Below are 16,686 nucleotides of genomic sequence, written 5' to 3' on the forward strand. Positions count from 1 at the left end.
GGGGGGGGGAGAGACTTCCCGTTAGTTCACCCGAAAGAGTTATTGTAAGTGGAGTTCCTCCTGGGAAGGCCTCCACCTTCACAAGGAATGTTTACATAGCAGATTCCAACACCGCCCGTTAAATAACCACAATTTAAAGCGGGAGATGTTTGTTGGGAGATAGGCAGGTAGCTGTGCACCTAAAGGGGCCAAACACAAAAGACACAAAAGCAAAGTACCTTAAAAAGAAATGCTACAGTGTACAATGCTCTTGTGTTCAGTTTTAATAGTTGTGCATTGTAAAAGGCATAAAGAAAATAAAAAGCAGAAATACCTTTTCAAGAAGGCTTAACTTTTCCTTAAGTGTTTTCTCTCCAATACATAGAAGTTGTGATGTAATATGAAAAGATGTTTTTGAGGCAGCAGTGAATGTTTGTGACTAATTAAAAGTGACTAATTAGTTTTACACCAAGACCATCTTATGAAATGACTTCTGAATGTTTTTGTCAGACCTTGAAAGTAACATTATGCACAAACTCACGCAATATCGCAAGATGTCACGGCACGCTCAGCATACATGTTGAGAACGACTCTCAGATACTGCTACATCAAATTTTAGCTCAATGTTTCGCAGCTTTTCTGAGTTATAGAAAGTTCTGTGTTGGCTAATGCCGACCGGGTGAGGCAACCACCTTTAATTGGAATTACTCCAAAAGTGAACCAGTTGTAGATATCTAACCAATGAGTATTTTCTGTGCGCCTTATTGGAATGTCACCAGTGGTTCATGAGATATTTTAGTAACAGACATGAACACACACACACGGGCAAAAACATTATTGTCTGCCTTCGCCTTTTGGCAACGAGCTGTAATAAACGACATACTCCTCTTTCAGGAAAATAAAGTTTTATTTGGATAATTGAAAGCAAACAATACTTCTGATAACACAACAATCAGATGATCCACCCCCCACCCCACCCCCCAAGTCTGAGCATGAATTTTAAGGCCGTTTCCTGCAAGAATTTAGCCTCTCTAGAAATGTTTAGGAACAAGAGAGGCCTGACCTCTCTGCCACTTCCTGTTGCGCACAGCATCACACGCTGCTGACGTAGCAGCACAGTGAGGCCACAACGCTTCCTGAGCCTAGAAATCACACCCAGATTCACGCACATGCCAGACAGGGAGAAGAACGGGTGAATTTTCAATCCCACACTGGAAATGGTGTCCCTGCTCAAATCGACCTGCAGAGTCACTCAGGTGACTCTGCAGCTGCACTAATTTCTTTCAAACCATGCGCTTCCCAAAACAGGACAAGCTGTTTGTGAGGAAACACAGCACTTTGTGAGAAAGCGCAGACATTATTTTTCACACCTACAACTGATGAACTTCTGGAGTTCTTCAATTTGAAATGGCCTGCAAAGCCAATCAGTACAGGCCAACAAAAAAACAGCTTTAGCTCCGTCGGTTTCACAGATGATGAGCTGAAGTTGGTCGTGGTAGTAGCTGACAGTGACTCATACCGTTCTTTTCAAGGTTTGACAAAATGACCACAATTGTCATGTCTCAACATAAGATAATCTTAAACTTCAGCATGAAAGGTGGTGCCCCTAATTTCCTCGGAGTTACTGGATACAAGGATTTTCAAAAGTAAAAAGAAATGATAAATTCTAACTAGGCTTGTTATCAGGTGGTGTTTAGGCTTTGTGACGATAAAGTAAAATGGTGAAAGTATAACTTGAAAAAGGAAAAGATCTGATCCCAAAAAGGAGTAAAATCTTTTAGTTCATAAAGGAATATATCACCCAGAATGCAACATTTAGTCATACATCCAGGCCTTTTGCTTAGTGGTGGTTATAACTTTTCCTCACGGTAATACGTGGCTTAGGAACTCTTTCAAAAGAAATGTGTCGAACATCACGCACACACACACACACCTAGAAAACAGACAAGTTTTGAACCTGCCGACAGCCGTGTTTAGGTGTTATATCTGCAGCTGGAAAACAAGACATGGAAGGCTTCTCTAATCCCAAATCCCAAGCTACAGCTGCTTGGTTACACAACTCAACAGCAAAGCTTTAAGTCAGACAAAAATAAATAAATAAATAAATAATAAACCCCACTCAGTTACACTGTAACTACCAGAGCTGTAGATGTTTAAAGTCTCTGGTTGGAAGTAAAGCGAATGCAGCAGGGAGAAAGACCTTGATCAGCTGGCTAAAGAGTGAAAGTTCACTAATCTTTTTTTCTGCCACAGAAAGATAACCGATGACGGCACTGTGACACTTATCGGGCCAATCTCAAAGTAATATGGCTTGGACACGCCCAGATGGCACATCTGCAGCAAAAAAAACAGTGTTATTACCCACCTAGAAAACGTACAGAGAGTATACCAAGTCAGCTAACTCAGTTAAGAGCAGAGCTCCCTAACGCTGCCAGCAACTGGTAGTAGTAGTATCTGGCAACTGGCTTATCTGTAGACCGAGCTTCCATGTGTCAGATAAGTTCACTGGCTAGCTCTGACAGCTAAAGTTAGCTACTATCTTTAGCTGCTGTTCTGTTTGCCTGCCTTGTGGAACATTGACACCTCTATACGTACCCCGCCCTAAAGACTGAGCACAATAAAGACAATGTCAAAAACCCACGGTTGCTCTAATGGTTGTCTACCGTTAGCTCCCGCTAACGGGGTTTAATTTCGCCTGCAGTAGGTGGGTGAGGGGGGGGGGGGGGACAGTCCCGAAACGTTATCTATCATGTGGTCGAAGATAAGACCAGTGTGGGCAACTCAATACTTACAGGATGCCAGAGCAGGAGGTGCACACGAAGGAGCCCACAGTCATGTTGGCATAGGTTGGGCCGCGCTGGTCGCAGTCAAAGCACTTTCTGTTGGGAGGCAAACTCGTCATTTCCCTCAGCATCTTCAGGTGTTTCTCCTCTTGTTTTCGTTTCGCGCTCGCCGCCATGGTGAAGGATAAAACGACGCGAATGAATAAAAACAATTGGGGGGTGTCGAAAGGTCAGCTCCAACTAAAACAAAGGGCTGTGCTCTTTAACGGTTGCCGACTCGTGCTAGCGGCAGCCAGGGGGTGGGTGAAGTGGCTCCGTTGTCAGGGCGGCCTCGCGTCTCCTCGAACAAGGAGTTTCAGGCTTCAGATCAAAGGGGAACAAGAGGCTTCCTGCCATCTACTTCCGCTTTCACCAAAATCCCGTTATGCGGAGAACAACGCTTCTGTTTTGGGGGCCAGGGTGAAATATTAGACCATTTTACGAAAACCTTTCGGAACTAATACAGTATTGTGACCACGCAATAAAAATATTTATTGTTGCCCAAATTAAATTTGACTGGTGTGTAGAGTTTATGGATTGGCGTCGGCTCGACAAAATATGTAAGCTTCTACAAAAATCTGTTCTTTATATTATCTTATCTGTTCATTTATTTATGATTATGATGTGTACAGAAAACACGATTTAAACCCTAATCTAAAACTCAAAAAATGCATAGCTTAAAGTATGAGCTACAGACAACTTTAAGAGTAAGAACTATCTTGTCTTAAAAAAATCTTTGGCAATACGCGTGACAGTGCAGAGACGAAGTCTTTAACACGCCAGCGCCACCCAGCGGGTTAGCGTAGTTACTGCAACACAATTAAAGGACGATGTCTGATTTATGTGGAACCAAAACTAGTGAGTAGACAAAAACGGAAGGAATTTAACAATGCCCATATGCATTGTTAAAGAGGGAAGTCTTGAGGGAAAAAAAAGTTATAACATACACATATTTATAAAATTTTATTACACACAAATTATATAACAGGATTTCAAATACACAAACACCAGCTGCATTATTTACAAGTGAATAACCAGGTGTCAGGGCTAATTGGTATAATATACCAATGAATCTGCAGTCTATCAACCACCAAACTACTGAATATATAATCATATTAAGCCCAAATAGATGGTCTAATTAATCCAGTAGATATAAGGCTTCTCGTTCAAAAACAGGTCAGAATTGTCCTGTAGCGTATTTGTCAGTGATAAGAACGCTACGGGACTTAAATTTAACTATCATCTGTGAAAACCTCAAGTCCATCTGCGCCCCCTTTGTTCAGTTTTATGCTGGAGTATAATTCCTGTGAATTAATTGCTGCTGGCAGACTGGAGTAACGGTCGCTGAGGTTGTTGTTGTGGAGAGAAGTCGAAGGGTTTGCGGTTCTCGGTGTAGCCGTAAAGTTTGCGAAGGGCCACGCGTGCCGCTTCCTCCTCAGCTCCAATAAGTGTCTCTCCTGGACCCTGGGCCAGCAGCTTTTTGTCACTGCGTTCACCAGAGGTAAAAAGATTAAAAAAATAAAAATAATAAGCACAATATCAACTATTGTTTATTGTCCAAATCTCATCAAACCCTAAAATGTAACTTGATGTTACCCATTCGGACATGGCAGTTGCTTATTTAGATCATTTAAAAGGATCACTCAAATAAAACGGCACAAACAACAACACACATACCTGTACAGGCCTACAAAGTAGAGCGGTAGGACAGTACTGGCTCCAGCAGCTCTGATGAGTCGAGGCTCTGGCAGAGGAATGTTCCTCTTCGTCATTTCCTCCACCAGTAGCCCCATGGGGTTGACCACAGTCCACATGTCAAACAGGTCTTTTCCTATCAGCTGAGTCACCAGGAAGTCCTGAGGAGGAGCACAGAAGGTGAAGAATAACGTCACGTTACTGTGAAACAACTGTAAAGAATCAGGATGAGCACATCATAGCTCATTTAAAAAAGAAATCTGCACGCAGCAAGCCTCTTACTCTAAGAAAAAACCCAGTTCTCTCTGCTCCGCTGCTCTCCTGCAGAGCTCCGATCACTGCCATAAATGTAGAATGGAGCACTTCATCTGGAATAGGAAACTCTGCGCTCATGGTCAGGTCCTCGATGCCCAGATTTCTTGCTGTGTGCGTTACAACAGCCGGGCTTGCGAGATGCCCGACAACAGCCTCTATTCCCTCGTCTGGCAGGTTAGGGAAGCTTGCCCTGCACCAGTCGGTCAGGAAGCGTTCGGTGAATTCTGCTCCCTTCTGACGTAGCTGGACATTATCCTGAAGAACCAGGGCTGTGGTCTCCGAGTCCACGCCCAACTCCTCCCTCTTCTCCTGCTCCGCCCGCACGTAACAGGGGTTGACAAAGGCCGTTTTAAGCAGCTCCAGGGAGAAGTTCTCGTGGAGGCGGGTGCTGAAAGCTTGGACCTCAGCACGGTAATCCCAGTTAGGATGCTGTGACCTGAAAATCAAATATGGAGCGGATTTTTTAAAAACTTGTTTGTGAAAAGATTACAAAGTCAGTCATAAACACATACTAAGGAACCAGTAATATTTCTGCTTGGATTTGATAAAATAGAGAAAAAAAAAGCAGACATTTTTCTGTCCTCTTCACACTTGGTATTAACATGCTCCGAATGACCCAAATTACATAAGTTTAATGCGTTTGTGTGATGACCCTCAAACATTCATAACACGTGCAACTCTTCTTTTAGGAGCTTTCTGCAGACTTTCATTTGTGATTTAGTGTGGAAAATTATGCAGTGCTTTTTGAACCCAACTTGACTTTCCCCTCCTTTAATCTACTGGAGTACACACGAAAAGCCTGTCTTATAATATAGCCTATGCAAAATTCGGAATTAATAAAACAAAATACATATCACAAAGATTTATTAATATACAGTTAAGTCTTGAATGGGAATGTCTGTATATATCAGAGGATAATATGAAGAATTATTATACTCATTTTAAAATATACTGTGACTAAGTATACAACATGAGCAGGTTTTTTATGTTGTGACACCAAAAAAAAAAAAAAACCAGCAAACGGGTGGTCACATGCTAAATTGGTGTAAAATGTTAAGAACAAAATTACAAAAGTATGACTTAACTACTCCACACTGTAGACATCTGAAACTAAACTCACATCTATATCAATCTATAGTGCGATCATTACCAGCCAAAAGTTTCATTCACATTATTTAAAATGAAAACCTATTCCAGATAGCTTTGATTTTAAATAGCTACACAACCCTAAAAACCTGTTAAAATATCACTATGTGCACTCCCCGTGCACAATAGGTTTTCAGGCAATAATAACTAGACTGACTATGAAAACTGTCACTAGGAACATCTACAAAGCTCATTTGGATATTGATTAGGAACTAAACAGTGTCATTTTAACACTGAACAGGGTAAACGAAAAGCTCGACAGTAACAATTATATTGGACATCTGAAATATATGTTTCTCCTTTTAAAAAAATAGAACTATTTTGCATAACCACAATGTTCGCTTTGAATAGAGGACAAACTTTAGGGCTCAAGTGTTACCTAAATGACAACAAACCTTGACCGAAAAACAGCCAGTTTCTAAATACGTCTGATTTCAGGTTAAAAAAACTAAAACTAGTAACCCTTCTACTGCTAAACAATAACCGCGTATACTAGCGGTATAATTTTGGTTTTTGTCAACCCCTCTTATTTGGTCTGACTTGCACACCAAGTGGCCTTGAGATGCTCTCGGGTTAGCTTTAGCTAGCTGCTAGCTTTACCGTGGCTTCGGTGGAGGAGGTCCTTCGAGCTTCAACTTCTTCGCCATTAGGAACATGTACGTTTTCATCCATCGCTTTTTCCCTCTAACCTGAGAAAGTGTAACACCTCTGCAAACAAGCTGGCGATGTATTCCAAATGTTAGCACGCCGCGACTGAACATGTAACCCGCAGACATGTTTCCACTACTAGCAGCGGCACGGTGCAGCGGCTAAAAGTGTCCGACGCCAAACGAAAAACAACATCCGGTGATTAGGACCGGACAGAGCGTTACCACGGTAACGGACGTAAACAGTAGTTAACGGTAACAAACCGAGCGGATTGCTGCGTGATATTCATCCGATTAGACAACTAAAAACTTGCATTACTAAATATATTGTAAAGATTTGTTACTTTGGTGTCTCCTGAGGACTAATTTCACAGAAGACTATCATTAAAAATTCCAAGAAACGATGGAAAATCAGTTGGAAGGCGGAGATACTTCAAAAACCCCTGGCACAAGCGGTTCAGAAGACGTTGTAAGGAGCTGTGATCAAGACAAACTGGAGGATAAGAAACTGAAGAAAAGCTCTCTGCAAAAGGAAAACCAATCAGAGCCACGTATGACCAAGAAGTTCCTCAAAGACCACTGCAAGCAGAACAAACTGTACTTAACACCTTGCCTGAACGACACACTGTATCTGCATTTCAAAGGTTTCTCCACCATAGAGAACCTGGAGGAGTACACAGGACTGAAGTGCCTCTGGCTGGAAAGCAACGGCCTGCGACGCATTGAGAACCTGGACGCCCAGACTGATCTGCGCTGCTTGTTCCTCCAGCAGAACCTCATTTCGAAGCTGGAAAACCTTGAACCTCTGAACAAACTCTGCACCCTGAATGTCTCTAACAACTACATCCACGTCATAGAGAACATCTCCTGCCTTCCTGACTTGAGCACTCTGCAAATTGCCCACAACAAGCTGGAGTCAGTGGGGGACGTGGAGCATCTGAGACGGTGTCAGGCCGTCAGTGTGTTAGACTTGTCTCACAACTTGTTACATGATCCAGACATCCTCTGTGTGCTCGAGGCCATGCCAGAACTGCGAGTGCTGAATCTGACGGGAAATGAAATGGTGAGAAAAATCCCAAACTACAGAAAGACCGTGATCGTACGCCTCAAGCAGCTCACTTTCCTTGACGGTCGCCCCGTGTTCCCCAAAGATCGGGCGTGTGCAGAGGCGTGGGCCAGGGGAGGACTGGAGGAGGAGTACAAGGAGAGGGAGCGGTGGGAAACAAGGGAGAGGAGGAAAATTCAGGACAGCTTGGACGGAATGGCTCAGATCCGAAAAAAGGCCCTGGAGAGAAGGCGCCTTCGAGAGTCACAAGAGAAAGGTGAGCATTATTCTGCTTTCGCAACACTAAGACACATAATAAATGCAGATTTTAACATTAAAACTACTTCATTTCAGGTGAAACCGAGCCTCCCCCCACTCCTGAGATGCTCTGTAAAGAAGACAGCATCCAGGGTTTGACTTTCTCTCAAGAAGAGGTCTCAGTCTTTGTGGAGGATGGCCTGAGTGCACATGAAAAGTTACCAGAGAGTCCATTAGAACAGGAGGGGGATGAAAATCAGGTAAATAGTGAAGATGAAGAAGTAGACAAGCTGCAGAGAAAAGACGATGAGGATCAATCACAGATGAAGGAAGTGACAGAAAAAGGAAGAGTGACTCAGGAGAACTCTGCCCAAGGACAATCATTTGCAGAGGAGACAAAAGAGGAAGAAGAAAACCAAAATGGGTTCAAGACGATTGAAGGAAACAAGCAGCCTCCTCTGATCAGCTCGCTACCTCCCCAAGCAGATGGGCTTGGATCTGTACGTGGTCCTGGACCACTAGTGACAGAACTGGAGGACGAGGAGCAGCTGGTAACCATTCACCTCCCCATACGGCAGTCACTGCGTATCAACGACCTGCCTGATTTGGAGGACGTGGACATGGAGGAGTTCACTTCTCCTCAGCAGGTGACCAAACCCAAGATAGAGGTCATATCAGGAGGCGGCGATGAAGAGGAGGCAGCTGGGGTTCGGAGTGATGCCACCGCCGCCTTTAATCCAGATATAAACTCATTGTTTGTAATGGGTGGCTCCAACAAATCTGACGGGCTCTTTGGTAATTCTTCATCACTGGTGTATCCAGAGGACGAGGACGCCTTTTTCCAGCCACCAAAGTCCAAAGTGAAGCAAAACCCCTCTGTGCCACTCTGCCTGATTGAAGAACTGGATTGATACTTTTAGATTTGAGAACTTTTACTGAGGCAACATTAGCCGAGTGCTTAATGAGTTGATTTTAAACAGCGTTCAATATCTACAACCGAGTTTGGCCGTGAGAATCAAATAAAAAATATACATAATTAGCTGTTAAAACTAGAGATAAGTAAGGTTTTACAGCTGTCGTGTTTTGTCTGTTCTAACACGTTTTTGTGAATAAAATTCTGATTTGATCTGCTCAGATTTCTTAAAAACACTTTCATTCAGTTGGTTTTAAGTTTAAATAGTATTATATATATATATATATATATATATATATATATATATATATATATATATATATATATATAAGAAAGTACTGAAACTGTGGATGCCTTAATTGCATTTGTGGGAGATCTTGTGAATGTTTTCATTTCCTGCATGAATAAAAACCCATGACAACACATCAGTTAGGGTTTTACTAAGTTTTATTGCATTTCCCAACACAAGTTGCATATTATTCTCCCTCTTTAATACTCAGTGTGTTACCACGACAGAGCTCCAAACGCTGTAGCTCTTTTTTTTGTCCTTTCCTGTTTTGATAAACTAAGCCATAATGTATCTGTGAATCTTTCAACAGACTTGAGTGCTATGAGCAAATATTTACAAGTCTTACTGAAGTGGCACTGGGGGGAAAAAAAACAACAAATTGGAAAGCTAAGGAGGAGAAAACAGACCGGATGAAATAGGAGTAAAAAAATAAAACTGTACATTTAAATAAACAAAATCAAAACGTCGAGCCTGAGTGCAACGGGTCTCGTACAAGTTCCAGGTTCTCCTTGCACATTGCAGCGAGTAGCTAATGTTTGATACGCCGAATAATGAATAGTAGGTTCTCCCGTCATGCCCGCCCGCCCGCTTTAACGCCGCAACCACACCCAAGTGTTGACGAGCCAAAAAGCTACACTGATGGAGTATATGATCATTTCTCGCTTCGCTCGCTCCTTGTTCTCCTCCTCCAAGTGCTGGAGTCTCCGGTTCAACTTGATCAGCTGTTCAAAATAAAGAATAAAAGGTTTCTACTTAGTCTCAAAGGCTTTAGTTGTTTACAATAAAGCATTCGTTAAGAACTAACCTGGCGCCTGAGTGTTGTTGCATCGACGAGTGTCAGGTCATCAGCCGGCCCTTCCAGAGCAGGTTCATATGTTGAGAACGCCAGCCTTAAAAACAGACCAGAGGATCTTTCTTTCAAATAATGCACTTCAAATATTAAGATATGAACAATGGTCACGTCGACTTTACTTTGACTCAAAATACACGAGGCAGGAAAGGAAAGGATGAGGAAAAACAAAGGAAGAGGAGGATGAAGAGCCAGGTGAGGTTACCTGGAATCAGGCAGGGGGTTGGAGCTCGAGGTCGACCCCCCTCGCAGCGATGGTTTGCTGAAGAGGCGTGGAAAGACAGAGTTGGGAGAAGGCAAAAAAAGAGAGCTAGAGAAACACATGAGCGGAGCGCACAAACACACAAACAGAAACTTGCGTGTTCCTTTCATATCTACGGTTCTTCTTCTGTGGTAGATACAATAAAGCCAGGATTTCACTCGAGAGCTCCTAACTGGCATCTTTTACAGTGTGACAGTTTTGTTAAAAAAAAAAACAGAATGAATACACAAAAATCCTTTTCTTTCTTCATTCACCTCATGCCAACATGTGTTTTTGATGGCTCAAAACCAGTAGGAGGATGGGGGAGGACAGCTGAGATGTTCAGGTGAGCATTTTGAGAACCTTTCTGCTAATCCAAGTGTGTATACATTCTGGGTTTCAGGTGCAGACCCCTGGAAGTTTTGAACTTCAGGAAGAAAATCTGCGCTGCTTCACTTCATTCTTTTGCTTCAGCTCCACACTGTCTATGTTATTTCTGAAGATGGCAAAACAGATTTCCCCTTTCGACTATTTCTCAAAAGAGAAACTGAAAGTTTGCTTTCAAAAACAAGTCAAACAAGTTGGTCAACTTTCACCTTTGATCAAAAAGAACCCTCTGTCATTAGGATTACTAAGTGTTAAAAATAGGTACTCTGCTGTGATGGAAGAGGGGAAATCTACACAGATCTTAATAATACAATCATTTAATGAAGTCTGTATTAAGCTCGCCAGTATCTTTTTGGCCAGTAAGAAAACGGGTGCAATAAAAGACCATATGATTGGAAGGTCACCTGCGTGGGTTCTCATCCAAGACCTCCAGGACCTGCCGGTAGGCCCGACGTGTTGTGGACTGGATGAAAGAGAGAACACCGCTAGTGCTGTGCAGGTTGTTCTCTTCAGCCACGGTGCGAGGGGGGCATGGCTGGACAGTGGCTGGGGGGCGTGAAGCTGCACTGCTCAGTGCCCATCATTAAAAGGAGAAAATTCAAAAGAGGGGGGAAAAAAGGGAGAAAAAGGGGCAGAGGAAAAGGAAGAAAAAAGGAAAAGGAATAAGGAAAGGATACAAGCCCCCATCTCTGTTGACTTTAAAAGAATAGCAGCTAAAAGCATAGAAAGAAACCTGCCAACCACTAATGGCCCTTCAGCTAAAAAAGGCTACAAAAATAAACAAAACCACAGTGATCACAATCTTACAACTGTTGAAAACAATTTTATAGGATGTTTAAAATTATGCTGATGATGAATGTGGGTCAGAAACGAACACGACTGGATTCTGAATCGACAATACAAGCAGCACAAGTTCTGTCAAACAAAACCAATCAGCAGCCAACCGGCGACACAATGAACCAAAGGAAAACACTAAGCGGAAAGAAAGATGCAGCTTCCAACTACAAGGAAACAACGCAGGAGCTACAACAGAGCTGGTGATAATAATGACGTGTGTGGACGGACACTTACGCAGAATCGTTGTGGACCATCGTGTTATGACGAACAGCTGCATTCTCGCTGGCCGAGCGTTCTCGCTGCAAACGGCCGTGTGGTCGTATCTATTAAAAAAAATGAACACAAATACAATCAGTAACGACAACCAGTTTGCTCTGGTTGTTGAATTTTATGCAGTGGTCATTGTGATAAACTATTCGCTGCTTTGTCGCTCACCACCTCCTCGCTGTCCGGAGCTGCCCGCTTCTCCTCCTCCATAAAGTCCAGGGGCCGCTCGTTGAGGGTGAGGACTCTGGGAGGCGTTTTAAGCGACAGGGTTTCGAGAGGTGTTGACTGGATAAGGTCTAAGTCTCTGGGTCTGGACAACTGGGGGTCAGAAGAATCTCCTGACAAATAAAGGAGTAAATTAGCATTCAAATGTTTTGTTTGCTTTTGTCTGTGTGCTTTAGTTTCATTTTCACATTTTAGTAGTTGAGATGACATTGAAATGGATTGCAAGAACAGAATGGACAAAGCGCTGAGAAAAAAAGATATTTATTATTAAATAATAACTGTGAGAAAGACATGTCTGCGCAGTGATGATGATTTTGTGCATAATAAAATGACTCTAAAAATGTACCTGCAATCACAATTCTGTCTGGCACTTGCATGACGACGCTGTGGGGAAACTCCTGTCCTCCGGCATCGGGCTCGTCGTGGGGCTGAGGAGCCACTTTCAGCATCTGTGGGATGCGCATCTTCTGGCTGATCCCCTCGGTGTAGTCCAGCTCGTACTGGATGCGGTTTATCTCCGCCATCTCCACTGTTGGGGAGGGAAATGCTGCGCCGCTCATTAAGCTGTGTGGAAGGACTTTTAGAGAAAAACAAAACGGGTTGTTAGCCACATAGGAGTCATAAATGTGAAAAATCCTTGATCTCAAATGCTTTTATTGCTACCTCTAATAATCATGACGCAGACTGCTGGGACCCAAGTTAAAGCGTCACATAACTATCATTTCTTCAGGGATTTTTTGATAAGGGGGTGGGTAGGAAAGAGTTCAGATGGGAACAACGACCCCGTGACACCATCATATGATGCAAACAGTGTTCTTCGTTTCTCAGAAGGGAACAGAGGGCGTATTGACCACACACGAAGCAGTAATATTGATCTTATCAGCAACTGTATGCTGCCTAATCTTAGAGCTAACACTATGCTAACGACGGCAACCTAGAATAGTTCCACCTAAAATAACAACAGCTATATATTATCAAACAGAAACAAGCACCCAACATTTGTCGTTTGATATGTGTTGTAGTATAATGCTGTATTACATTTATACAACTGAACAACAATGACAAAACGGTTTGGGATTATTTCTTTTTAAGCTAGTAGTTAGTGCCGTTTCTCACCGTCTGGATGAAACTGAACGCAGCGATATTTATCAGCTCCTGAACGGTCTCAAACTCCCATATGAGCTCTAAGTTAGGAGAAAGTGTCGAGGAAAATCGAGATATCGAACATATCCTAGTATTAATATGACTCCTCTTGTTTCTTCCTGTCTGTACTTTACACAGGAAGTGTCGTCATCAGCCCAGCCGGAAGTTACGTTAAAAGACAACCGGAAGTAAAATAAAAGCACAAGCGATAGAAAGTTCAATAAAAACGTCCAGTTTTATTCGTATTTTGCAGCAATTTAGAAATATTACACTCAACAAATTTTAATTTAGAATATAACCTTCTTGTAATTAACACAAAACTGAACGTTTTTAAGCCAAGAATACAAGTAATGCACCGCATTCCTTTATTTTTGTTCGAGTTTTGAAACACCAATGCGAATTGGGATTTTTTTAAATTTAAATTTATATTGTCTGAATTAAAAAAAGAGCTATAGTGCTTAAAAAACATGAGAAAAACATGGGTTGATAAGTATCTATTAGAGATCCCTGACAGTTTATGGGTGATGTTAAATCCACTTGTTCTGATGTGTTTAATGCCATGCTCACTCGTGAAATCAGCAAAAGCAGAAAATATAAACTGTGGTCCATTATCGATTGTGATGGGTCAAGGGTTTCCTTCAAGTGCAAAAATCAGAAGTCAGGAATGCAGTGTGCAACATAAAAATATACAATATGCAGCAGTATAATTGTATTGTTTCATGTCTGTTTCCTTTTATTCCAGCTTCTCCTTTTGAAGAATATTTATTAAATCTTTTTGAATTTGTTCACGTGCTTCCAGAGCTCGGCTCTGCAGGAGACCAGCGAGGCTCACCTGGTGGGGCTTTTGAGGACACCAGGACTGAAGACACATCGTGACAGACCGCTACAAGAGATCCTTCCTGCCCCCAGCCATCAGCATATAACAACTCTTTAACTAAACCATGATTATGAGCTACAACAACATTTAATGTCCCTTTGGGATAAATAAAGTATTTCTGAACTGAATTGAAATGCATTTAGTTATCAGTTCTCTAACTTTTCTAGTTTAAAATTAGGAATTAAAGTTTTGATTATACTAAAGCTATTATAAGTAATTTTGGTCAGACCTTTTTTTATTTCATGTCTTAATTTCTTATCAATAAACAGTTAAGTGTTAGATGGTCCTGAACCTTGTGAGTTGAATGTTTGCTGATTTAGTGTTTAACACACACAAGTAAAGGGTGTCTGATGCTAATAAAAGCTGATAAAATGTTAATTTTAAACAAAAGTTTGATTTTGGTGCAATTATTGTTCACAATTCACCTTTTTAATATTTATTGTCAGGAAGCATTCAGGAGTTGATTCATGGATTTTGTGTTTTTCAGTTTAACATAACTTTTGTTCAAAGGTTTAATTCATTTTTTTTTATAAAGAGGGTTAATTTTTCTAACGTTATCACTGATGCTTAGATAAGCAGGCTATTTTTTTTTTGTTATTTTTGTTGTTGCTGTTGTTTTTTAAAAGGTAACGTTTGTTAAAATATTTTGATAGCAAGCAAAAATCAGATATGACAAGATTCCCCATATAAAAAGTTATACATTGTTTTAATTTACAGTTGGTTCCAGCATCACGATCACATTACAGGGTTTAGTTTAAATTTTTAAACCAAGGACAGAGAACTTATAGTGGAATATTGTGAAGAAAAGTTCTCAATTTTAATATTTCTTTTGACATTTTTCTTCTAAAAACAGTGCCCTGGATCAGTTTCAAACTTGGTCTGCATCAAAAACAATGCTCGGTGCTGAAAAAGCACACTTTTAATTCAAATATCCGTTTTAGGAGACTTTTTCAGAATTTACCTTAAAACGTGTTTGGACATTTAGGCAAAAATAATCTTTTGCTGTTCTTTAAATCCACATTTGATGTTATACTCTATTTAATTCCCTGATAAATCAGCTCATCCCTGATGCCCCTGCTGTACTCCAGTGTTGCTCGGTGGATCTTCCACTCGTACAGGCCGCACTCGCGCAGGTACCGGAGGAAACAGGAGCATCACTGCATCCATCTGTCTTAAAGCGCAAATTATAATTTGCGCAGAGCGCAGGAAGACCACGGATTATCATCTGGGGATGGAATAATATTCCACTTATCTTCAACTTTATAACAACAATAAAATATTGCCCACATTTGATAGAAAACCAGGTGTTTTTCAGTGTAAGTTATTATTATAATCAGTAAATGAAGCAGAACGTTCGGAAAGTCACGTGACTCGAACCTTTTCCAGAAATTCTTCTTCTCTAAACTCCAAGATTCGATCAGAAACACAAGATTCATTTCTCCTGAGTTACTCAAAGAGTTCAGAGCGAAAAACCCTTTTTCTGCATCTGTTTGTGTAAAACATGGAAAAGCTGCATCAACGAGGCTCCGCCGTGGAAGAAGTAAGACTGATTTCATTGCTGCTTCGTGTTTTCACCTGAAAACTTTCACTGATGGCTTTAAAACGCGACTTTCACGGATTGTTTCTGTAATGAAAAGTTAATTATGTTTCCTGAACATGTAGTTTACATGATTACAACCAAGAAAAAAGTTACTCAGCAAGTTTAAACAACTTCAGTTAACAGAAATCTGCATAAACACCTGTCAGAGACTGTAACTTAGATTACTGAAGCTAAAATCTCAGAGGGTGGGGTGAATGCATATCGCCCGCCGCCTGTCGTGTCAGAGTTTTAATCTGAGAAATGATAAAATTATGACTGTTTGGGTCAAACATTAAAAATAAAGTTATGTGTTAGCTAATGTCACTGTGACGGCCATCTTGAATTGTGTTGACTTCAGTAGTTACTCAGGTGTAGATGTGTTTACCAGAGCTTCATTAGGAGAGGAGGGAGGAGTTTATGAAATATTTTGCTAACAGACAAACAGGATCGGCTCCAGTGGTTTAATGATAAATCTTGAAGCTAACATCTTGATTAATGAGTCGCTCTCAGAATACGTGTTGTGATTCTCAGCTACTACCACACCAAACTTTAGTTTAAGATCTGTAAAGCTGGCTGGGACAGCTATCTGTAATTAGATTGGCTGTGGCGGCCATTTTGAATGTTGTTGGCACCAAAAGTGACCTCAGGGCACTAAAAGCAAACAGGTCCAGTTCAGATCAGATTCCAGATAATCCAGTTCAGTCCAAAACATTCAGGTTCAAATCGAACAACAGAGATCTGAGCTGAACAGCATCAAAGTCTTCAGATCCATTTATCTCTCGTTAAAACACGACAAAGAGGACAGATAAAGATGAGTTCAACAGTAAAACGAGACATCTGCTGCTTTCAGAGTAACTTGTACCAAATGGTTTCAAGTACATCAACTTTCTAATCTTTCTTTAAGTTCTTACAGTGACACGTTAACATAAATGTTTGTTTCTGTCCTCAGAACAACTACCTCCACGTCTGGGGGAGAAGTCCGCTTCTGGATCCAAACAGGCCCGACTCTCTTCGAGCTCCGTCACCAGAGCTGACTGCTCCAAAAACCCCTGGGCGTTCATGGTTCCCATCAGACTCCTCTTCAGAGTCAGAGCAATGTCACCTGGACTGTGAGGTACTGGATACTACTACTGCTGATACTACTATTACTACTACTACTACTACTACTACT

General features: G+C 41.5%; 4 protein-coding genes across 13 annotated transcripts in view; 1 reads left to right on the plus strand and 3 right to left on the minus strand.

The window, feature by feature from the left end:
- The window catches only part of agfg1a (ArfGAP with FG repeats 1a), a 20,380-nt gene extending 17,251 nt beyond the window's left edge, over positions 1 to 3,129 (minus strand). For 4 of the 6 annotated variants that reach the window (XM_017423997.3, XM_017423996.3, XM_017423993.3 and 1 more), the window contains exon 1: positions 2,772 to 2,938. In XM_017423997.3, the coding sequence (XP_017279486.1) occupies positions 2,772 to 2,938 (167 nt within the window). Of the gene's footprint in view, positions 1 to 2,771 lie in introns of all 6 variants that reach the window. The other 2 variants (XM_017423991.3, XM_017423998.3) reach the window with 2 other exon arrangements.
- Positions 3,130 to 3,749: 620 nt separating this feature from the next.
- mrpl44 (mitochondrial ribosomal protein L44) lies at positions 3,750 to 6,785 on the minus strand. The gene is made up of 4 exons (XM_017423953.3): positions 6,558 to 6,785; positions 4,779 to 5,247; positions 4,479 to 4,657; positions 3,750 to 4,287 (listed from the first exon to the last, which is right to left on the minus strand). Exons 1-4 carry the CDS (start codon positions 6,731 to 6,733, stop codon positions 4,113 to 4,115), a joined length of 999 nt encoding a protein of 332 aa, XP_017279442.1. The 5' UTR covers positions 6,734 to 6,785; the 3' UTR covers positions 3,750 to 4,112.
- A 32-nt stretch (positions 6,786 to 6,817) lies between these two features.
- On the plus strand, positions 6,818 to 9,032 carry dnaaf1 (dynein axonemal assembly factor 1). The gene is made up of 2 exons (XM_017423961.3): positions 6,818 to 7,926; positions 8,004 to 9,032. Exons 1-2 carry the CDS (start codon positions 7,008 to 7,010, stop codon positions 8,816 to 8,818), a joined length of 1,734 nt encoding a protein of 577 aa, XP_017279450.1. The 5' UTR covers positions 6,818 to 7,007; the 3' UTR covers positions 8,819 to 9,032.
- A 217-nt stretch (positions 9,033 to 9,249) lies between these two features.
- Positions 9,250 to 13,219, minus strand: mffa (mitochondrial fission factor a). Of its 5 annotated transcripts, none has more exons than XM_017423943.3 (8): positions 13,033 to 13,219; positions 12,263 to 12,493; positions 11,863 to 12,029; positions 11,659 to 11,747; positions 10,992 to 11,153; positions 10,165 to 10,221; positions 9,915 to 9,999; positions 9,250 to 9,831 (listed from the first exon to the last, which is right to left on the minus strand). In XM_017423943.3, the coding sequence occupies exons 2-8, from the start codon at positions 12,474 to 12,476 to the stop codon at positions 9,700 to 9,702; spliced, it is 906 nt and encodes a 301-aa protein (XP_017279432.1). In that variant the 5' UTR covers positions 12,477 to 12,493; positions 13,033 to 13,219; the 3' UTR covers positions 9,250 to 9,699. The 5 variants fall into 5 exon arrangements, with proteins under 5 accessions (XP_017279432.1, XP_017279431.1, XP_037830483.1 ...); XM_017423942.3 differs by having other exon boundaries at positions 11,860 to 12,029; XM_037974555.1 differs by lacking the exon at positions 10,992 to 11,153.
- Positions 13,220 to 16,686: the final 3,467 nt, after the last annotated feature.

Source organism: Kryptolebias marmoratus, linkage group LG2 (genome assembly GCF_001649575.2).
Source record: "Kryptolebias marmoratus isolate JLee-2015 linkage group LG2, ASM164957v2, whole genome shotgun sequence".
In the NCBI taxonomy this organism is placed as follows: domain Eukaryota; kingdom Metazoa; phylum Chordata; class Actinopteri; order Cyprinodontiformes; family Rivulidae; genus Kryptolebias; species Kryptolebias marmoratus.